This window comes from Entelurus aequoreus, linkage group LG10, assembly GCF_033978785.1.
Source record: "Entelurus aequoreus isolate RoL-2023_Sb linkage group LG10, RoL_Eaeq_v1.1, whole genome shotgun sequence".
Taxonomy (NCBI): domain Eukaryota; kingdom Metazoa; phylum Chordata; class Actinopteri; order Syngnathiformes; family Syngnathidae; genus Entelurus; species Entelurus aequoreus.
In genome coordinates this window covers 43,427,914-43,452,502 of record NC_084740.1, presented here as the reverse complement: position 1 = coordinate 43,452,502, position 24,589 = coordinate 43,427,914, and the positions used below count along the sequence as shown (strand labels likewise).

At 40.7% G+C, this 24,589-nt stretch overlaps 1 protein-coding gene across 1 annotated transcript in view; it reads left to right on the top strand.

The window, feature by feature from the left end:
- The window catches only part of ryr1b (ryanodine receptor 1b (skeletal)), a 297,504-nt gene that overhangs the window by 155,299 nt on the left and 117,616 nt on the right, over nt 1–24,589 (top strand). The window contains exons 74-81 of the mRNA XM_062060917.1: nt 11,449–11,619; nt 11,690–11,749; nt 19,271–19,405; nt 19,486–19,598; nt 19,663–19,759; nt 19,829–19,935; nt 20,006–20,057; nt 22,385–22,465. Of these exons, the coding sequence (XP_061916901.1) occupies nt 11,449–11,619; nt 11,690–11,749; nt 19,271–19,405; nt 19,486–19,598; nt 19,663–19,759; nt 19,829–19,935; nt 20,006–20,057; nt 22,385–22,465 (816 nt within the window). The remainder of the gene's footprint in view (nt 1–11,448; nt 11,620–11,689; nt 11,750–19,270; nt 19,406–19,485; nt 19,599–19,662; nt 19,760–19,828; nt 19,936–20,005; nt 20,058–22,384; nt 22,466–24,589) is intronic.

Genomic DNA, 24,589 nt, shown 5'->3' with positions numbered 1-24,589 from the left:
TTTTTTTTTCATGCTTGAAGTAAGAAATTATTACTTTAAAAAAGTAGTTTTATACTTGTGAGTGTTGATGACACAACAGTTGATATTCTAGTTTCAAGCATGTTTTACTCAATATGGCTCATCCAATCTCAGCAACAAGCTGTAATATCTTACTGAGATCATTTAGGACCAAAACACTTAAAACAAGTAAAACACTCTAACATAAAATCTGCTTAGTGAGAAGAAGTATCTTATCAGACAGAAAATAAGCAAATATCACCCTTATTTGAGATATTTAATCTCACTTAGATTTCAGTTTTGCAGTGTAGTTTCTTCAAAATAGCCACCGGTTTGCTCGGGTTACTGCACACTCTTGGCATTCTCTTGATGAGCTTTAAGCACACCTGTGAAGTTGAAAACCATTTCAGTTGACAACCTCTTGACGCTCATTTGGAACTAAAATATCATTTGGGCCAAAATATAACATAATAATACAAATAATACGCTATATAAAGCACTTTGAGTCTCTAGAGAAAAGCGCGACATAAATACAATTCACTTCAATTAATAATATCCTGTAATTAGATGTTGATCTCATCATTTGTTTCATCTTCTGATAGGTTAGAAATGAACAGCAATGGGAGCATTCTAAAACTCTGCCAGACACTATTCCACCTATTTGACTGATGAACATTATCACATCATTTGTTCAGAAAGTGTCAATAACGACAAATGAAGATAGACTACATAACCGCAACATCTAAGTGTAAAAAAACAAAACATGATTTGTACGTTTTCAGAATGTAATGGTTTAGTTTCTAAACAAAAAAAACAATCGGAAATTGTCTTTATCTTTAAGTTATCATGCCACGAGATTTTAACCATTTTGGCCCATTTGGGAGTAGATTTGTGGCCCTTTAGCTAAAATTAGTTTGACACCCCTGCTATTTAAAACATAGCTAGCAAGCAGCTAACGCCCCTCCACAGTGTTTTGGCTACTTCTTAATCACTAATCCTGGTCTCCATGGTGACAAACAAAGTAAGTTTCTTACAAGTATCATTGTCACTGGAGGACGAGGAATAGCTAAACATGCTTCACTACACACCGTAGGAGGATAGAATAGCTAACCGCTAACAGCAAGCTAGCGCTCCTCAATGTAAACAATTGCTGTATATAGTTGATACTACTATGATTACTAGGGATGTCCGATAATGGCTTTTTGCCGATATCCGATATTCTGATATTGTCCAACTCTTTAATTACCGATACCGATATCAACCGATACTGATATCAACCGATATATGCAGTCGTGGAATTAACACATTATTATGCCTAATTTGGACAACCATGTATGGTGAAGATAAGGTACTTTTAAAAAAAAATAAAAAAATAAGATAACTAAATTAAAAACATTTTCTTGAATAAAAAAGAAAGTAAAACAATATAAAAACAGTTACATAGAAACTAGTAATTCATGAAAATGAGTAAAATTAACTGTTAAAGGTTAGTATTATTAGTGGAGCAGCAGCACGCACAATCATGTGTGCTTACGGACTGTATCCCTTGCAGACTGTATTGATATATATTGATATATAATGTAGGGAGCACAGACTGTATCCCTTGCAGACTGTATTGATACATATTGATATATAATGTCGCATGGAGCTGAACACTTAGTCACAGTCTCAGTCAGCTCCCGCGTCCCTCTTTTCATTCAGAGTTCCATAGTCAACATCACTGAGGCTGCCTCTAAAAGAAGTTGTCACATATATTATGCAAAGCAGGTCCAGGACGCACAGTACGTGACGGAATGTGCTGGGGGGCCCTTGTGGTTTCGCCTTGTCCCCGCTTCGTCTGCGTGTTGTCATCTCATCTTCGTTGAGGTCCTTAAAGTCTCTGCTTCGTCTGCGTGTTGTCGTCTTATCTTCGCTGAGGTCGTTGAAGTCCTCGGCTGTTAGCGGGCTAAAACAAAGAGGCCACCCCTCAGACAAGAAGTCTTTGTCATTGCACAGATTAGAAAAGTCCAACTTGAGCACAATAGCTAAATAACTAAAGCAACGGACTTTAAGCATACTAAAGTTAGTGTGATAATACATACATAATAGAGATGTCCGATAATATCGGCCGGCCGATATCATCGTCCGATAAATGCTTTAAAATGTAATATCGGAAATTATCGGTATCGTTTTTTTTATTATCTGTATCGTTTTTTTTTGTTTTTTTTTAAATTAAATCAACATAAAAAACACAAGATACACTTACAATTAGTGCACCAACCCAAAAAACCTCCCTCCCCCATTTACACTCATTCACACAAAAGGGTTGTTTCCTTCTGTTATTAATATTCTGCTTCCTACATTATATATCAATATATATCAATACAGTCTGCAAGGGATACAGTCCGTAAGCACACATGATTGTGCGTGCTGCTGGTCCACTAATAATACTAACCTTTAACAGTTAATTTTACTAATTTTCATTAATTACTAGTTTCTAGTTTCTGATTTTATATCGTTTTACTTTCTTTTTTATTCAAGAAAATGTTTTTAATTTATTTATCTTATTTTATTTTATTAATTTAAAAAAAAAAAAGGACCTTATCTTCACCATACCTGTTTGTCCAAATTAGGCATAATAATGTGTTAATTCCACAACTGTATATATCAGTATTGGTATCGGTTGATATCGGTATCGGTAATTAAAGAGTTGGGCAATATCGGAATATCGGATATCGGCAAAAAGCCATTATCGGACATCCCTAATACATAATTATTCTAACAAAAACTAATGTAAAGTATCAAACAACAGAAGAATAAGTGATTATTACATTTTAACAGAAGTGTAGATAGAACATGTAGAAACAGGAAGTAAGCAGATATTAACAGGAAATGAACAAAATAATAGGTAACAATATGTTACTGCATACGTCAGCAGACTAATTAGGAGCCTTTGTTTGTTTACTTACTACTAAAAGACAAGCTGTCTAGTATAGGAAACACATGTTTCATGTATCATTATGTTAAAATAAAGACATTTCCATGCTTGTATGTCAGCAGCCAAGAGAAGCTAATGTTTTTATACCAAATCATTTATTACCAAAATCAGTTAAAAAAAACAATCAGCTGAACCCCAAAAATCGGAATCAACTCGTGAGTTTTTGTAAGACTGTGATTCTAGTATCAGCTAGTGAGTGTGCCACACACTCACTAGTCATGGTGTACATACCATCTAATGAGTGGTACGGCTGATGCTTTGAAATAAGTCACTGTGGTCCCAACGACTGTGTTCACCTTCTATGCCCACTGGTGTGTGACATTAGACCTTAGTGTGGGAAGACGGTTTGTTCAGGGTGTGTGTGTCTGTGTGTGAGAGAGTGTGTGGCTTGATGAAAGCTCTTTGACGTAGATTGTAGTGGCCTGACCGGTGTCATGGCGCCCGGCTAAGCAGCGGCGCTCCAATTTTGAGCCGTGCTCTCCTGCAGCCGGGTGCCATCTTCCTGCCTTGTTTGATGAGTAAACAGTTTGCAGATGTCGCAGGTCTAGGTTCTTTCAGCTGGTATTATTTCCTGTACTGGCGGACTCCACTTCCTTTTCCTTCCCTCCACACTGGCTTTGCTTTCCACCTTCCATTGTTTCCAAAAAGCCATGCGTAGCACAGCCAGCATGATGGTCAGGGGGGTTTAAAGCCTCCATCACACGTACTAACTGGACCTAATTCCTTGACTCCATGGACGCCTTCATCGTCACATGGCTTGAAGACTCCCCTTGGTGTCAACTTTCATTCTGTCATGGCAGTCCACAGACAGGACTGTAAGCCGCAGATATATACGTTGTGAAATGAGTTATTTACACAGAAATATTCTATGAATGTTTATTTACATACCTTAATTGTTTCCAAACGTTTTCTGTAACAGGGCAGTAAAACGGCTGATCAAACAAAACAGAAGTCATGGTCGTGGACCCACTAGCTGCGCAAGCTAGCTCTCCAATCAGCTAAACAGACTCAATAACTCCACGGTGGCGTTTTGGTGAATTTACTGAGGAATTTGTGAAAGTGAAACAATACAACAAGAATTCCATTGTACGTTAAAGGCCTACTGAAATGACATTTTTTTATTTAATGAAATTTTTAATCTAACTTTTTTTATTGGCATTTTCAAATACAGAAAAAAGTGCAAGTCGAAACAGTACAATTTTAAAGTCAGAAAATTCTTCACACCCTTTCCCTTAAAACCCAAATCCCCACCCACCCTCCCACCCCACTCAGGTCACACCAACAAGGGACATATGGCACAATCATATAACAAGTAAGACGACAAAAACAGACATCCTCACATACACACACACATACGAGGCCAGAGACAGACAAACAGGCTGAAAGGAGAGAAAGGGAAAAAATAAAATAAAAATAAAATAAAATAAAAATAAAATAATAATAATAAATAAAAGGGAGATTATTCCTCATCTGCGTCTGGGGATAAATCAAGAGAGTTGACATACAGCAAGAAAGGACTCCATGAGCTTTCAAACGCTTGAGCCGAGCCTTTTAGCGAAAACCTAAGTTTTTCTAGTTTTAGATTGTAGAGAACCTCTAATCCAACGGCCGTGCGATGGGGGGCGAGCCAGCTTCCAGTAAAACAAGATCAATCGCCTGGCCAGCAAAGTCGTAAAAGCAACAGCGCGTTTTAGTGATACCGGGCACATGTTATCGGGGCATACGCTAAAAATGGCTGATAAAGGAACATAGTTTAGAGCAGGACCAGAACATATGGACATGATCGGCCGGAGATTGTTTGCATCTATTGCAGGTATTGCTAACAGTGGGGTAGATTTTGGATACTTTTGAGTTAGTGTAATGAATTTTATGGATTACTTTGCATTGGATGAGACTATGGCGGGCACATATTGAGGAGTGAACCAGTTTCAGGGCAGAGTCCCAGTGTTGGTCGGATATGTTGGTATTAAGATCGCTCTCCCACGAGGCTCTTATCACTGATAGAGAGTTTGGAGCAACTGAACTTAAAGAGGTATATAACACAGAGATACATTTTTTATGATTAGGGCTCAAAGATAGCAATGTATCTATAAGAGTTTCCGGAGGACGATTCGGAAAGTGTGGGAACTGTTTCTTTACGAAGTCCCTCGCCTGAAAAAAACGAAAAAGGTGGGAGTTCGGCAAATCGTATTTGGAAGAGAGTTCAGTGAAGGATGAGAACACTCCGTCTGCATAGAGGTCTTTCACAGTGGTGATACCATGATCGTGCCAAGTCATGAATGCGGGGTCAGTACGGGAAGGTTTAAATAATTGGTTTTTAAGTAGCGGGGTCAATATAGATGGGCCCTGAAAACCCAAGTGTTTACGTAGCTGGTTCCATATTTTAATGGAGATCGATACAATGGTGTTTGCGCCTTCAAGTTTAAATGGGAAAGGGAGTGATGAGCATAAGCAAGAATGCAATGAGGAGTGTGGGATCGCCGTTTCGAGGGATACCCAGGCCGGGAGGGTCTGAGAGCCTCCATCCATCCAGTATAAGAGTTTCTGTACGTTAGCCGCCCAATAGTATTGTCTAAAATTGGGGAGTGCAAGTCCTCCTTCAGATTTGGGGGATTGTAGGACCGACTTGCGGATTCGGGCCGATCCGGCCCCCCATAAAAATTTGGATATTGATTTGTCTAATTTATCGAAAAATGATTTAGTAATAAATATGGGGATATGTTGAAAAAGGTAGAGGAATTTAGGCAGAGTGATCATCTTGATCAGATTGATCCGGCCAGCGAGAGATAGTGGTAAAACAGACCAGCGGGCAAAGTTCTTCTCCATCTTTTCAATTAGAGGTAAAAAATTTGCCCGGAGCATATCCGACATAGCCGGAGTAATAAGGATTCCCAAGTAATGAATCCCGTCATGTGCCCATTTGAATGCCGCTAAAGATCGTGGTAACTGTTTAGCTAAGGAATTAATCGGAAACAGCTCACTTTTTTGGTAGTTAAGTTTGTAACCCGAGTGTGTGCCAAACCGCTCCAGAATGTCAAATATTACCGGGAGTGAGCTAGCAGGGTCCGAGATGTACAAGAGCAGGTCATCCGCATAAAGCGAGACTTTGTGCAGCGTGTCCGACCGGGTGATACCTTTAAAGCCTGCCTCCGCGCGCAGCCAAAGAGCAAGGGGTTCTATCGCAATAGCCAACAGTAATGGAGACAACGGGCAACCTTGTCTAGTGCCTCTTTTAAGAAAAATTGGGGCGGATAGTGTATTATTTGTACGTACCGAAGCTACTGGGGACGGGTACAAAAGTTTAACCCAGAGAATGAAATCCTCATTAAAACCAAACCGACCCATCACTTCAAATAGATATTCCCATTCAACCCTGTCAAAGGCTTTCTCCGCATCGAGGGATACTACCACCTCCGGGGTCGAGGGGTTTGGCGAATGGATAATGTTTAGGAGGCGCCGAGTGTTGTGTGAGGATTGCCGGCCTAGCATAAAACCTGTTTGATCCAACGAGATGATGGAAGGCATCACCCTTTGGAGCCGGAGAGCGAGAACCTTGGATAGAATTTTTAGATCTACATTTAAGAGCGAAATTGGTCTATAGCTGCTGCAAAGCAGGGGGTCTTTTTCTTTTTTTAGGATGAGAGAAATGGTGGCCCTCGATAAGGTTTCTGGGAGGTGATGCTGCAGAAAAGCTTCATTATACATGTCTCTTAGAGCCGGAGCAAGAACACTGGAGAAAGTTTTGTAATATTCTGCACTAAAGCCATCCGGGCCGGGTGACTTATTGCTCTGTAATGATTTGATGGCTTCTGTAATCTCAATGACACTAATGGGCTGGCCCAGGCCCCTCGCAGCCCCACATTCTATCTGGGGGAATGTTTTATCGCTAAACAGTTCATCTGAGGAAGGGGGGCAGTCCGAGGTATATAATGTTGTATAAAATGCAGCAAATGTTTCATTAATCTTAGCTGGATCAGTATGTAGTTCTCCTGTGTTAGAGCGAATAGACGTGATTAGTCTCGAAGATGCTTCCTCCCTGACCCGGTGGGCTAAGAGCCTGCCAGCTTTTTCCCCAGATTCAAAAAATCGTTGTCTGGATTTGAGCAGTTGTAATTTCGCTCTATTGACAGACATAAGGTCAAAGTCAGTTTGTAGGCGAAGGCGTTCTTTATATAGTGTCGGGTCTGGGTTTGAAGCGTATTTATCATCAAGGTCCTTAATCTTGCGGAGCAGCTCAGTGATTTGAATTGTCTCTGTCTTATTTAGGTTTGAAACAAAAGATATAAGTTGACCTCTAATATAGGCTTTAGATGCCTCCCATAGTATCCCTCTTCCGATTGCTGGTGAGTCGTTCAATTCGAAAAAACACTTAATTTGATCTTGTAGGAACTTCTTATAACGGTCTTCTGCTAATAAGGCTGAGTTGAATCGCCATTGTTTAAGGGGTCTAGGTTGAGTGTCCATATTGATGTCTACTGAGGTGGGGGCATGATCCGAGATTACAATACTATGGTAATTACATGTTTTGGTTTTGGAAAGTAGTCTATTGTCGAGAAGAAAGAAGTCTATCCGAGTGTAAGTGTGATGTACATGGGAGAAATAGGAAAATTGTTTAATTGTAGGGGAGGCATGTCTCCACGGGTCTGTAAGACCTAACTGTTTAGCGAAAGTATCTAGCGTTTTGGCTGAATTAGATAAGGGAGCCAGTTTGTTAGATGATCGATCCAGTACAGGATCCTGCACCAGGTTAAAGTCCCCGCCCATAATGATAAAATGGTTTCCAATGTTCGGAAATGATGTAAACAATTTGGTCACATAAGAACTGTCATCCCAGTTGGGTCCATAAACGCTAGCGAGTATGACTGGGGTGCCTTGCAGCTTTCCGGACACAATAATATAACGACCAGCCGGGTCTGCTACAACTTGATTGAGTTCGAACGAAATATTTTTACGAATAAGGATAGCTGTGCCCCTGGCCCTTTCGTTGAATTTTGAATGGAAAATATGGCTGACCCAGCCTCTTTTAAGTCGTGAAATCTCTCTGTTGCGAAGGTGGGTCTCCTGAATGAAAAATATATCTCCTTTGAGGTGTTGCAAATGGGTCAAGACCCTCCCTATTTTAGTGGCGCTCCCCACTCCCCTCACGTTCCATGAAACAAATCTTATTTAATGAAATTTTTTATTTAACGGGGATAGCAGATCCATTCTATGTGTCATACTTGATCATTTCGCGATATTGCCATATTTTTGCTGAAAGGATTTAGTAGAGAACAACGACGATAAAGGTCGCTGATAAAAAAAAGCCTTGCCTGTACCGGAAGTAGCGTGACGTCACCAGAGGAAGGGCTCCTCACATTTCCCCATTGTTTACAATGCAGCGAGAGAGATTCGGACCGAGAAAGCGACGATTACCACATTAATTTGAGCGAGGATGAAAGATTTGTGGATGAGGAATGTGAGAGTGAAGGACTAGAGTGCAGCGCAGGACGCATCTTTTTTCGCTCTGACCGTAACTTAGGTAGGTACAAGCTGGCTCATTGGATTTCACACTCTCTCCTTTTTCTATTGTGGATCACGGATTTGTATTTGAAACCACCTCGGATACTATATCCTCTTGAAAATGAGAGTCGAGCACGCAAAATGGACATTCACAGTGACTTTTATCTCCACGACAATACATCGGCGAAGCTCTTTAGCTACTGAGCTAACATGATAGCATCGGGCTCAAATGCAGATAGAAACAAAATAAATAAGCCCCTGACTGGAAGGATAGACAGAAGATCAACAATACTATTAAACCATGGACATGTAACTACACGGTTAATAATTCCCAGCTTGGCGAAGCTTAACAATGCTGTTGCTAACGACGCCATTGAAGCTAACTTAGCAACGGGACCTCACAGAGCTATGATAAAAACATTAGCGCTCCACCTACGCCAGCCAGCCCTCATCTGCTCATCAACACCCGTGCTCACCTGCGTTCCAGCGATCGACGGAGCGACGAAGGACTTCACCCGATCATCCGTACGGTCGGCGGCTAGCGTCGGATAGCACGTCTGCTATCCAAGTCAAAGTCCTCCTGGTTGTGTTGCTGCAGCCAGCCGCTAATACACCGATCCCACCTACAGCTTTCTTCTTTGCAGTCTCCATTGTTTATTAAACAAATTGCAAAAGATTCACCAACACAGATGTCCAGAATACTGTGGAATTATGAGATGAAAACAGAGCTTTTTGTATTGAGATACAATGTGTCCCAATACTTCCGTTTCAACCATTGACGTCACTTGCATACGTCATCATATAAAGACGTTTTCAAGCTGAAGTTTAGCGGGAAATTTAAAATGTCACTTTATAAGTTAACCCGGCCGTATTGGCATGTGTTGCAATGTTAAGATTTCATCATTGATATATAAACTATCAGACTGCGTGGTCGCTAGTAGTGGCTTTCAGTAGGCCTTTAATAATACTAACACAGACACTCGTTTAAGTGTTAGCATATACAGTAAGCTAATGCTAACGACGCTAGCTTCATTACATTACAATAGCACGTACAAATATGCATGAAAACACTCCTACAGACATCACACAAGTGCGAATTGTTTTAGTTATATTGTAAAACTTACAACCGTTGCTTGGAGTGATGAACGAAGAATCCATGCGAGTAGAAACGCTATGGACGAGTAGATGTCAGGAGGACACACAGCAGGAAACACCAGCTGCACCTGCACTGAGCCAACCCGTCCAAAGGATGGCGCCGCAGCACGAACAATAGCAAACCGTTTCAGAGTCTTTGCTTGTGTTTTGTGAAAACTCTTTGGATTATGGGCGTCTGCGAAGAAAAATTCAGCACCGTTTTATAAGCATAGGAAAAAAGTATTGGCTTATAGTCCGGAATTTACGGTAATCCAATGTCAATTGGATATTTTGATATCTGACAGGGTGTTTATTTGAGCCCCTCTTGCAGCTCTGACCTGTCATCAACACTTGGGGGGAATTCCAGTTTTTGTCCTTCTTCCCGTCGCGGTTGTTCTGGCTACCGCAGCGATGGCGTCGCTCGACAAGCCTCTCCGACCGCCACGAGTTTCATGTTCCGTCATTGAATCAAATAACATGGACGGACATAAGCAAACATGTTGACAAATAGGAGATGATTACATAAGTCAAGAAGAGCAGGCAGCAGCTCGCACATTCTCATACTTTCTGTGACAAAGACATCTCAGCTATAATCTACATAGCACGTTATATCGCTACTGGTCCCACCTTTCCTAAAAAAAATAATTAAGAAAATGTTTCTAAACATTTAAAAAATGTACCTTCTCTACTATTCATGTCATACTTGCCAACCCTCCCGTTTTTAGCGGGAGACTCCCGGTATTCAGTGCCTCTCCCGATAACCTCCCGGTATTCAGCCGGAGCTGGAGGCCACGCCCTCTCCAGCTCAATGCGGACCTGAGTGGGGACAGCCTGTTCTCACGTCCACAATATAAACAGCTTGCCTGCCCAATGACGTCATAACATCTACGGCTTTTAGAGAGCAGAGTGCACAACTGCGCACACAACAAGGAGACGAAGCAGAAGAACCAGGAAGTTACAGACATGGCGACGCCGTCGACGAGCAAGATGAAGAAATACGCTTGCAAGTTCCAAAACGAATGGAAACAAGAATTTCAGTTCATCCAGGACAGTTCGAAGGGGAAGGTGTATGTATGTTGCCTGTAAATATGTAGAACAGACTTCTCCATTGAACACGGTGGCCGAGTCATGAACGGAGGAGAAGTTAAACAGGACAATACTGCCATCTACTGGATAGCCCCTGGAACACTGAAATTCAAGTATTTATTTTATTTATATGTATAATAAAATAAATATATATACATATATATATATAACTAGAATTCACTGAAAGTCAAGTATTTCATATATATATATATATATATATATATATATATATATATATATATATATATATATATATATATATATATATATATATATATATATATATGAAATACTTGAGTTGGTGAATTCTAGCTGTAAATATACTCCCCTATTAACCACAACCGCCCCCCCCCCCCCCCCGACCGCAAAATTAGGCATAATAATGTGTTCATTCCACCACTGTATATATCGCTTGATATCGGAATCAGTAATTAAGAGTTGGACAATATCGGAATATCTGATATTTGGGAAAAAAAAGCCATTATCGGACATCTCTAGTCTCCACTCTGGTGGGAAGAGGAGCGCATGAGTGAAAGCTGGTGTTGTTGTTGTTGTTACTAACAAGGAGGCTGCCATGAAGGAACCCACCAGGAGCTTGACAAGAGAGTCGGGTCCACTCCTGGTGGGAGCATTCTGTCACTCATTCCGCCCACCCCACTTCATCAGCACTTCCTGTTTGCTTTTTAACTTCATGATTTAACTTATGGCGCCAGCGCCCTCTAGCGGTCAGTTTGAAGTCCTCTCTCCCGCTCCAGTCCGGAGGCTCTGAACAGGAGCGCACCAAGAAGAAGCGGCGTGGCGACCGCTATTCCGTGCAGACCTCGCTCATCGTGGCGGCGCTGAAGAAGATGCTGCCCATCGGCCTCAACATGTGCTCCCCTGCAGACCAGGAGCTCATCAACGTGGCCAAGATCCGATACTCGCTGGTACGGTACTGCGACTCTCTGGTCGGGTCTTGGACAGACAAGTCAAGTGCTGCTCTCCTGTTTCCTGCAGAAAGACACCGATGAAGAAGTCAGGGAGTTTTTGCACAACAATCTGCATCTGCAAGGCAAGGTAAGTCCATAATTGTACGCTACAATCGTTAGCTAGCAATGATTTTTCTGCTAGCTTAGCAGGTATGCACCTGAGCGTTGTTGCGTCGACCAACTTTTCCTGGTCAATCCCAAATTCTTTCGATGACATATATGCTGAGTAAGAAGGACCATCAAGACAGAATAGGAATATTATCAAGTTTTACTGAAGCTTCAAGAGAACCAGCCCAGACCAATACAGTCATACCGTCATCTCGGGATGGTCTGACATTCAAACGGAAAAAAACTACTTAAATCAAGGAAAGCAGTCCCCCCCCAGAAAGGAATGCCCCCCCGCCCTTTCCCCAACACTGATAAGGCAAGGAGGGGGATGTATCCTCTGCACATTCCAAAGTCTAAAACACTAAACAGAAACTGGTATACAGAATATACAATGGAAAAGTACTAGCTGCTACAAACATGACTATGAATAAAGAAAGAACTCTTAAACATATATGCATTCTCCACACCGTCAAGTATATTGTCACTTGACGAATGATACCTGTTAGCATGCTAACATTAGTATGCTAGCTTTTTTTTTTTTTTAACTAATTTTGTATTTTGGTACTTGATGCATGCTAACTTTAGCAGGCTAGCATTTTAGACAATTTTTTCAAGTACACACCTCAGACTAATATGTTTTGGTACTTTGCGTTTTAGCATGCAAACATTAGCATGCTAGAATTTTCAGCTAATTTAGCAGTTATGCACCTCAGCGTCAAGTATATTGTCACTTGATGAATGATACCTGTTAGCACGCTAACATTAGTATGCTAGCTTTTTTTTTAAACAAATTTTGTATTTTGGTACTTGACGCATGCTAACTTTAGCAGGCTAGCATTTTAGACAATTTTTTCAAGTACACACCTCAGAGTAATATGTTTTGGTACTCTGCGTTTTAGCATGCAAACATTAGCATGCTAGAATTTTCAGCTAATTTAGCAGTTATGCACCTCAGCGTCAAGTATATTGTCACTTGATGAATGATACATGTTAGCATGCTAACATTAGTATGCTAGCTTTTTTTTTTTTTAAACTAATTTTGTATTTTGGTACTTGACGCATGCTAACTTTAGCAGGCTAGCATTTTAGACAATTTTTTCAAGTACACACCTCAGAGTAATATGTTTTGGTACTTTGCGTTTTAGCATGCAAACATTAGCATGCTGGAATTTTCAGCTAATTTAGCAAGTATGCACCTCAGCGTCAAGTATATTGTCACTTGACGAATGATACCTGTTAGCATGCTAACATTAGTATGCTAGCTTTTTTTTAAAACAAATTTTGTATTTTGGTACTTGACGCATGCTAACTTTAGCAGGCTAGCATTTTAGACAATTTTTTCAAGTACACACCTCAGAGTAATATGTTTTGGTACTTTGCGTTTTAGCATGCAAACATTAGCATGCTACAATTTTCAGCTAATTTAGCAGGTATGCACCTCAGCGTCAAGTATATTGTCACTTGACAAATGATACCTGTTAGCATGCTAGTTTTAGTGTGCTAGCTTTTTTTTAGTAACTAATTTTGTAGTCATATTTTGGTATTTGATGCATGCTAAACTTAGCAGGTTAGTTGTTTTTTTTTAAGTTTTCAGGTACACACCTCAGTGTTGTATATTTTAGTACTTGACGCATGTTGCAGTTAGCATTTTAGCATGTAAACATTAGCACGCTAAATTTTTCAGCTAATTTAGCAGGTTTACATGGCGTGCCAAATAAAATAACATGGAGGAACACATAAATTGACGTGGCGAGCCACAATAAATAAAGTGACGGGCCAGTTAAATGATGTTAGAACCTTTATTTAACCAGATAAGAAAACCCGACGTTAAATTGTGTGGCGTCCCCATGAAATAGCATGGAGGAACACATAAAATGGTGTGGCGGACCTTCTAAAATGGGGTGGCAGCTCACTTAAAATATATTAGGCGGACAACATAAAATGATGTGGCGGGCCAGATAAAATTATGTGACAGACAACATAAAATAAATTACATGGTGGGCCACATAAAATAAATTGGCCCACCAGATAAAATGATGTGGCGAGCCACATAAAATAAGATGGTGAACACATAAAATGGTGTGGCGGACCCTATAAAATGGGGTGGCAGCTCACTTAAAATATATTAGGCGAACAACATAAAATGATGTGGCGGGCGAGGTGAAATAACATGGCGGAACACATAAAAATAATGTAGTGGGCCACATAAAGTAATTTGTTAGACAACATAAAATGATGTGGCGGGCCAGATGAATTAACATCGTGGAACACATAAAAATGGGCCACATAAATGATGTAATGGGCCAAATAAATGATGTAGTGGCCCAAATAAATAATGTAGTGGGCCACATAAATGATGTGGCTTGCCAAATAAAATAATTTGTTAGACAACATAAAATGGTGTGGCGGGCCACATAAAGTAACATTGCGGAACACATAAAAATAATGTAGAGGGCCACATAAAGTAATTTGTTAGACAACATAAAATGATGTGGCGGGCCAGGTGAAATAACATGGCGGACCAGTAGTGGGCCACATAAATGATGTGGCTTGCCAAATAAAATAATTTGTTAGACAACATAAAAATGTTGTAGTGGGCCAAATAAATGATGTAGTGGCCCACATAAATGATGTAGTGGGCCACATAAAAAGGATGCAGTGGGCCACAAAAAAAGTGATGTGATGGGCCAAATAAAATAATTTGTTAGACAACATAAAATGGTGTGGCGGGCCACATAAAATAACATAGCGGAACACAAAACGGTGTGGCGGGCCATATAAAATAATATGGTGGAACACATCAAAATGATGTAGTGGGCCACATAAATGATGTGGCTTGCCAAATAAAATAATTTGCTAGATAACATAAAATGGTGTGGCGGGCCACATAAAATAACATTGCGGAACACATAAAACGGTGTGGCGGGCCAGATTAAATGATGTGGCGGGCCAGATAAAATAATATGGCGGCACACATAAAAATGATGTAGTGGGCCACATAAAGTAATTTGTTAGACAACATAAAATGATGTGGCGGGCCACATAAAAATGTTGTATTGGGCCAAATAAATGATGTAGTGGCCCACATAAATGATGTATTGGGCCACATAAATGATGCAGTGGGCCACATAATTGATGTGGTGGGCCAAATAAAATAATTTGTTAGACAACATAAAATGACGTGGCGGGCCACATAAAATAACATTGCGGAACACGTAAAACGGCGTGGCGGGCCATGTAAAATGATGTGGCGGGCCAGATAAAATAATATGGCGGCACACATAAAAATAATGTAGTGGGCCACATAAAGTAATTTGTTAGACAACATAAAATGATGTGGCGGGCCACGTAAAAATGTTGTATTGGGCCAAATAAATGATGTAGTGGCCCACATAAATGATGTATTGGGCCACATAATTGATGTGGTGGGCCAAATAAAATAATTTGTTAGACAACATAAAATGGTGTGGCGGGCCACATAAAATAACATTGCGGAACACGTAAAACGGCGTGGCGGGCCATGTAAAATGATGTGGCGGGCCAGATAAAATAATATGGCGGCACACATAAAAATAATGAAGTGGGCCACATAAAGTAATTTGTTAGACAACATAAAATGGTGTGGCGGGCCACATAAAAATGTTGTATTGGGCCAAATAAATGATGTAGTGGCCCACATAAATGATGTAGTGGGCCACATAAAAATGATGCAGTGGGCCACATAAATGATGTGGTGGGCCAAATAAAATAATTTGTTAGACAACATAAAATGACGTGGCGGGCCACATAAAATAACATTGCGGAACACGTAAAACGGCATGGCGGGCCATGTAAAATGATGTGGCGGGCCAGATAAAATAATATGGCGGCACACATAAAAATAATGTAGTGGGCCACATAAAGTAATTTGTTAGACAACATAAAATGATGTGGCGGGCCACGTAAAAATGTTGTATTGGGCCAAATAAATGATGTAGTGGCCCACATAAATGATGTATTGGGCCACATAAAAATGATGCAGTGGGCCACATAATTGATGTGGTGGGCCAAATAAAATAATTTGTTAGACAACATAAAATGGTGTGGCGGGCCACATAAAATAACATTGCGGAACACCTAAAACGGCGTGGCGGGCCATGTAAAATGATGTGGCGGGCCAGATAAAATAATATGGCGGCACACATAAAAATAATGAAGTGGGCCACATAAAGTAATTTGTTAGACAACATAAAATGGTGTGGCGGGCCACATAAAAATGTTGTATTGGGCCAAATAAATGATGTAGTGGCCCACATAAATGATGTAGTGGGCCACATAAAAATGATGCAGTGGGCCACATAAATGATGTGGTGGGCCAAATAAAATAATTTCTTAGACAACATAAAATGGTGTGGCGGGCCACATAAAATAACATTGCGGAACACGTAAAACGGCGTGGCGGGCCATATAAAATGATGTGGCGGGCCAGATAAAATAATATGGCGGCACACATAAAAATAATGTAGTGGGCCACATAAAGTAATTTGTTAGACAACATAAACTGATGTGGCGGGCCTGGTGAAATAACATGGCGGAACACATAAAAATGTTGTAGTGGGCCAAATAAATGATGTAGTGGGCCACATAAATGATGTAGTGGCCCACATAAAAATGATGCAGTGGGCCACATAAAAGATGTGGTGGGCCAAATAAAGTAATTTGTTAGACAACATAAAATGGTGTGGCAGGCCACATAAAATAACATAGCGGAACACAAAACGGCGTGGCGGGCCATGTAAAATAATATGGTGGAACACATCAAAATGATGTAGTGGGCCACATAATTGATGTGGCTTGCCAAATAAAATAATTTGTTAGACAACATAAAATGGTGTGGCGGGCCACATAAAATAACATAGCGGAACACATAAAATGGTGTGGCGGGCCATATAAAATAACATGGTGGAACACATCAAAATGATGTAGTGGGCCACATAAATGATGTGGCTTGCCAAATAAAATAATTTGTTAGACAGCATAAAATGGTGTGGCGGGCCACATAAAATAACATTGCGGAACACATAAAACGGCGTGGCGGGCCATATAAAATGATGTGGCGGGCCAGGTAAAATAATATGGCGGCACACATAAAAATAATGTAGTGGGCCACATAAAGTAATTTGTTAGACAACATAAACTGATGTGGCGGGCCACATAAAAATGTTGTATTGGGCCAAATAAATGATGTAGTGGGCCACGTAAATGATGTAGTGGCCCACATAAAAATGATGCAGTGGGCCACATAAATGATGTGGTGGGCCAAATAAAATAATTTGTTAGATAACATAAAATGGTGTGGCGGGCCACATAAAATAACATTGCGGAACACATAAAACGGCGTGGCGGGCCATATAAAATGATGTGGCGGGCCAGGTAAAATAATATGGCGGCACGCATAAAAATAATGTAGTGGGCCACATAAAGTAATTTGTTAGACAACATAAACTGATGTGGCGGGCCAGATGAAAAAACATGGCGGAACATAAAAATGTTGTAGTGGGCCAAATAAATGATGTAGTGGGCCACATAAATGATGTAGTGGCCCACATAAAAAGGATGCAGTGGGCCACATAAATGATGTGGTGGGCCAAATGAAATAATTTGTTAGACAACATAAAATGGTGTGGCGGGCCACATAAAATAACAGCGGAACACAAAACGGTGTGGCGGGCCATATAAAATAATATGGTGGAACACATCAAAATGATGTAGTGGGCCACATAATTGATGTGGCTTGCCAAATAAAATAATTTGTTAGATAACATAAAATGGTGTGGCGGGCCACATAAAATAACATTGCGGAACACATAAAACAGCGTGGCGGGCCATATAAAATGATGTGGCGGGCCAGGTAAAATAATATTTTGGCACACATAAAAATAATGTAGTGGGCCACATGAAGTAATTTGTTAGACAACATAAACTGATGTTGTGGGTCAGGTGAAATAACATGGCGGAACACATAAAAATGTTGTAGTGGGCCAAATAAATGATGTAGTGGCCCACATAAATGATGTAGTGGCCCACATAAAAATGATGCAGTGGGCCACACAAAAAGATGTGGTGGGCCAAATAAAGTAATTTGTTAGACAACATAAAATGGTGTGGCAGGCCACATAAGATAACATAGCGGAACACAAAACGGTGTGGCGGGCCATATAAAATAATATGGTGGAACACATCAAAATGAGGTAGTGGGCCACATAATTGACGTGGCTTGCCAAATAAAATAATTTGTTAGACAACATAAAATGGTGTGGCGGGCCACCTAAAATAACAGCGGAACACATAAAATGGTGTGGCGGCCCATATAAAATAACATGGTGGAACACATCAAAATGATGTAGTGGGCCACATAAATGATGTGGCTTGCCAAATAAAATAATTTGTTAGACAACATAAAATGGTGTGGCGGGCCACATAAAATAACATTGCGGAACACATAAAACGGCGTGGCGGGCCATATAAAATGACGTGGCGTCAAAATAATAAATAAATAAAATAAAATAATATGGCGGCACGCATAAAAATAATGTAGTGGGCCACATAAAGTAATTTGTTAGACAACATAAACTGATGTGGCGGGCCAGATGAAAAAACATGGCGGAACATAAAAATGTTGTAGTGGGCCAAATAAATGATGTAGTGGCCCACATAAAAATGATGCAGTGGGCCACATAAATGATGTGGTGGGCCAAATAAAATAATTTGTTAGACAACATAAAATGGTGTGGCGGGCCACATAAAATAACAGCGGAACACAAAACGGTGTGGCGGGCCATATAAAATAATATGGTGGAACACATCAAAATGATGTAGTGGGCCACATAATTGACGTGGCTTGCCAAATAAAATAATTTGTTAGACAACATAAAATGGTGTGGCCGGCCACATAAAATAACATTGCGGAACACGTGAAACGGCGTGGCGGGCCATATAAAATGACGTGGCGGGCCAGATAAAATGATGTGGCGGGCCAGATAAAATAATATGGCGGCACACATACAAATAATGTAGTGGGCCACATAAAGTAATTTGTTAGACAACATAAAATGATGTGGCGGGCCACGTAAAAATGTTGTATTGGGCCAAATAAATGATGTAGTGGCCCACATAAATGATGTAGTGGGCCACATAAAAATGATGCAGTGGGCCACATCAAAATGATGCAGTGGGCCACATAAATGATGTGGCTTGCCAAATAAAATAATTTGTTAGACAGCATAAAATGGTGTGGCGGGCCACATAAAATAACATTGCGGAACACATAAAACGGCGTGGCGGGCCATATAAAATGATGTGGCGGCACACATAAAAATGATGTAGTGGGCCAAATAATCTCATTTGTTAGACAACATAAACTGATGTGGCGGGCCAGATTTGGCCCCTGGGCCTTGAGTTTGACACAACAGGTGTGGCCCCTAGGTATCCATGAAGAGAAGTAAAGCCCCTTGACTCCTAGGTGGAAGACCCCGCCATGCGCTGGCAGATGTCTCTGTACAAGGAGATGTCTGGGAAGGCTGAAGACGCGGAGGACCCGGAGAAGGTGGTGAAGAGGGTCCAGGAGGTGTCTGCGGTCTTGTACCACATCGAGGTGGTGAGTAGAGACAACATCCACCAGCAGACTCCATGACCTTCTGCAGCTTCAGGACAAGTAGTCCTCCTTTCTCTCTTCAGACGGAGCATCCCTTCAAGTCCAAGAAAATGGTGTGGCATAAGCTGCTGTCCAAGCAGCGGCGTCGGGCCGTGGTGGCGTGCTTCAGGATGACGCCGCTCTACAACATCCCCACGTAACTATTGCATCACCCGCCGGTGGTGTGCTCACACGGGTGACGTGTCCACTCGCTCCCGCAGGCACAGGGCCACCAACATGTTCCTGGACGCGTACAAGCGCAACTGGCTGGAGACGGAAGGTTACTCCTTTGAGGACAAGATGATTGACGACTTGTCGGTGAGCGCCGGTCACCGTGGCGAGGACGGTGGTCCTGCCTGGGCTGAGGTCTTTCCTTGCAACCCACAGAAAGCCATGGAGGAAGAAGAGGAAGAGGAGGAAGAGACGGACGCCAAGCCCGACCCCCTTCATCAGCTCATTCTGCATTTCAGCCGCACGGCTCTCACTGAGAAAATGTAGGAGCGTCCTCGGGTGGCTGTGTGCCACGTGGGTGGACTCATGAAGTCTTTTTGTGTCTCGCCACAGAAAACTTGACGTCGACCACCTGTATATGTCATATGCTGACATCATGGCAAAGGTAAGCCCTCTGCTCATTTGTATTTACTCTAAAGCAGGGGTCACCAACCTTTTTGAAAGCAAGAGCCACTTCTTGGGTAGTGATTAATGCAAAGGGCTACCAGTTTGATACACACTTAAATAAATTGCCAGAAATAGCCAATTTGCTCAATTTACCTTTAACTCTATGTTATTATTAATACTTAATGATATTTACACTTGATTGAACGGTTTAAAAGAGGAGAAAACATGAAAAAAATGACAATTAAATTTTGAAACATAGTTTATCTTCAATTTCAACTCTTTAAAATTCAAAATTCAACCGAAAAAAAGAAGAGAAAAACTAGCAAATTTAAATCTTTTTGAAAAAATTACAAAAATAATTTATGGAAAATCATTAGTAATTTTTCCTGATTAAGATTAATTTTAGAATTTTGATGACATGTTTTAAATAGGTTAAAATCCAATCTGCACTTTGTTAGAATATATAACAAATTGGACCAAGCTATATTTCTAACAAAGACAAATCATTATTTCTTCTAGATTTTCCAGAACAAAAATTTTAAAAGACATTCAAAAGAGTTTGAAATAAGATTTAAATTTGATTCTACAGATTTTCTAGATTTGCCAGAATAATTTTTTTTGAATTTTAATCATAATAAATTTGAAGAAATATTTCACAAATATTCTTCGTCGAAAAAACAGAAGCTAAAATGAAGAATTAAATTAAAATTTATTCATTATTCTTTACAATAATAAAATTTTTTTTTACTTGAACATTGATTTTAATTGTCAGGAAAGAAGAGGAAGGAATTTAAAAGGTAAAAAGGTATATGTGTTTAAAAATCCTAAAATAATTTTTAAGGTTGTATTTTTTCTCTAAAATTGTTTTTCTGAAAGTTATAAGAAGCAAAGTAAAAAAAATAAATGAATTTATTTAAACAAGTGAAGACCAAGTCTTTAAAATATTTTCTTGGATTTTCAAATTCTATTTGAGTTTTGTCTCTCTTAGAATTAAAAATGTCGGGCAAAGCGAGACCAGCTTGCTAGTAAATATATACAATTTAAAAAATAGAGGCAGCTCACTGGTAAGTGCTGCTATTTGAGCTATTTTTAGAACAGGCCAGCGGGCGACTCATCTGGTCCTTACGGGCTACCTGGTGCCCGCGGGCACCGCGTTGGTGACCCCTGCTCTAAAGCAAGGGTGTCCAAATTGTGCCGAGTGTGGCCTCTTCAGTTTGTCCCGCAAGATATTAAAAGTTCAACAAAACATCACCAGGCAACATATTTGCTGCCATCTTGTGGACAACATTAGTACATCAGATCAGTGACCCTTGAAAGTATTTTGAAATGATAACACAGCATTCACTTCTATGACACAATCCAAACAACCTTCCCTAGTCATGGTGCAAAAAAATTTTTTTAAGAGTTCAACAAAACATCACCAGGCAACATATTTGCTGCCATCTTGTGGACAACATTAGTACATCAGATCAGTGACCCTTGAATGTATTTTAAAATGATAGCGTAGCATTTACTTCTATGACACAATCCAAACAACCTTCCCTAGTCATGGTGCAAACAAAAATAATATATGCCACTTCCATAAAAGTCAACACTTATGGTCACACACAACACAACCTGCTCACTGAACTTTGTGGATGTTAGGAAAAAATGTCCATGCGCACAAATAAATCAAAATTACACCCATTTATATTCCATGCAATGCATGATGGGAAAAATGCAAAACACTCTCTCCCCACTTATCTATGTTTGGCACATTTTAGCTGCTTGATATTTCCGATTGGTTACAAAACATTAAGAAGGTTGTCACAGAAGTAAACAAGGTAGGAGTCAAAATTTCACGTTAATATCCAATTATATTAATGATATATCCATCATAATAATGATACAGTATATCCATCATATTAATGATACAGTATATCCATTATATTAATGATATATCCATCATATTAATGATATATCCATTATATTAATGATATATCCATTATATTAATGATATAGCCATCATATTAATGATATATCCATCATATTAATGATATATCCACCATATTAATGATATATCCATTATATTAATGATATATCCATTATATTAATGATATATCCACCATATTAATGATATGTCCATCATATTAATGATATGTTCATTATATTAATGATATATCCATCATATTAATGATAAATCCATCATATTAATGATACATCCACCATATTAATATGATATGAATGCGGCCCCCCAGTCAAAGAGTTTGGACACCCCAGCTCCACAGCGTGTGTAAGTGTCCTGAGTGTAGTGGATGAGAAGTATGAGGATGTGTTCTCCCACAGAGTTGCCACATGGGTGAGGATGACGAAGGGGGAGAAGAAGAGGGGGAGGAGCCAGCCTTTGAGGTGCGGCAGACAGAGATGGTATGGGGGGACCAGGGGAGGGGAGACCAGGGAGCCAGCGGAGAAGCAGCTCCCCACTCTGAGAGTGACCACACGCCATCAACACACTCGCACACACCCCCCTCACACACACACACACACACACACACACAGACACACTCTACTTCTTTCCCATGGTCCTGTGGTTGCACTCACAAAGTGTCCTGCCATGGACTGTCTGTGCATGTCTTTGCTGGACTGGAACACACGTCAGATTAGTCCTGCCAGACTGCATGACATCACAACTTAAACGTCATGTCAAGGATCCACTTTGTTCTGCTTAGGAGTGTCCCAGTCCCATATCTAATGTCCCATATCTCTAAAAAACAAGTATGGAATTGTATGCACTAGCATGTAAAATGTGCGATACAAGCAGTCCTGCAACGTGTTTACTTTTATGTGATATGTGCGATACAAGCGGTACTGCAACGTGTTTACTTGTGTGTGATATCATGTGCGATACAAGCAGTGCTGCAACGTGTTTATCTGTGTGTGATATAATGTGCGATACAAGCAGTCCTGCAGAGTGTTTACTTGTGTGTGATATCATGTCCAATACAAGCAGTCCTGCAACGTGTTTACTTGTGTGGGATATCACGTGCGATACAAGCATTTCCTGCAGAGTGTTTACTTGTGTGTGATATCATGTGCGATTCAAGCAGTCTTGCAGGGTGTTTACTTGTGTGGGATATCATGTGCGATACAAGCTTTCCCGCAGCGCGTTTACTAGTGTGTGATATCATGTGCGATACAAGCAGTCCTGCAGAGTGTTTACTTGTGTGTGATATCATGTGCAATACAAGCAGTCCTGCAACGTGTTTACTTGTGTGGGATATCATGTGCGATACAAGCAGTCCTGCAGAGTGTTTACTTGTGTGTGATATCATGTGCTATTCAAGCAGTCTTGCAGGGTGTTTACTTGTGTGTGATATCATGTGCGATACAAGCGGTCCTGGAGCGTGTTTACTTGCGTGTGATACAAGTAGTCCTGCAACGTGATTACTCGTGTGGGATATCATGTGCGATACAAGCAGTCCTGCAGAGTGTTTACTTGTGTGTGATATCATGTGCAATTCAAGCAGTCCTGCAGGGTGTTTACTTGTGTGTGATATCATGTCCGATTCAAGCAGTCTTGCAGGGTGTTTACTTGTGTGTGATATCATGTGCGATACAAGCGGTCCTGGAGCGTGTTTACTTGTGTGCGATACAAGTAGTCCTGCAGAGTGATTACTCGTGTGTGATATCATGTGCGATACAAGTGATCCTGTAGCGTGTTTACTTGTATGCGATATCATGTGCGATATAAACGGTCCCGCAGTGAATTTACTGGTGTGTAATATCATGTGCGATACAAGCGGTCCTGCAGCATGTTTACTTTTGTGTGATATCATGTGTGAGTCAAGCGGTCCTGCAGCGCGTTTACTTGTGTGTGATATCATGTGCGATTCAAGCAGTCTTGCAGGGTGTTTACTTGTATGTTATATCATGTGCAATACAAGCGGTCCTTGAGCGTGTTTACTCCTGTGTGATATAATGTGCGATACAAGTGGTCCTGCAGCTCTTTACTTGTATGCAATATAATGTGCGATAGAAGTGGTCCCGCAGCGCGTTTACTGTTGTGTGATATCATGTGCGATACAAGCGGTCCTGCAGTGCGTTTACTGGTGTGTGATATCATGTGCGATACAAGCGGTCCTTGAGCGTGTTTACTCGTGTGTGATATCATGTGCGATACAAGCGGTCCTGCAGCGCGTTTACTGGTGTGTGATATCATGTGCGATACAAGCGGTACTTGAGCGTGTTTACTCGTGTGTGATATCATGTGTGATACAAGGGGTCCTGCAGCTGTTTACTTGTATGCAATATAATGCGTGATAGAAGTGTTTCCGCAGCGCGTTTACTGTTGTGTGATATCATGTGCGATACAAGCGGTCCTGCAACGCGTTTACTGGTGTGTGATATCATGTGCGATACAAGCGGTCCGGCAGAGTGTTGACTTTTGTGTGATATCATGTGTGATACAAACGGTCCGGCAGAGTGTTTACTTGTGCAAAGCTGGACAGACACTTGACATCTAAATGTCCTCCAATAAGAACACAATTTCTT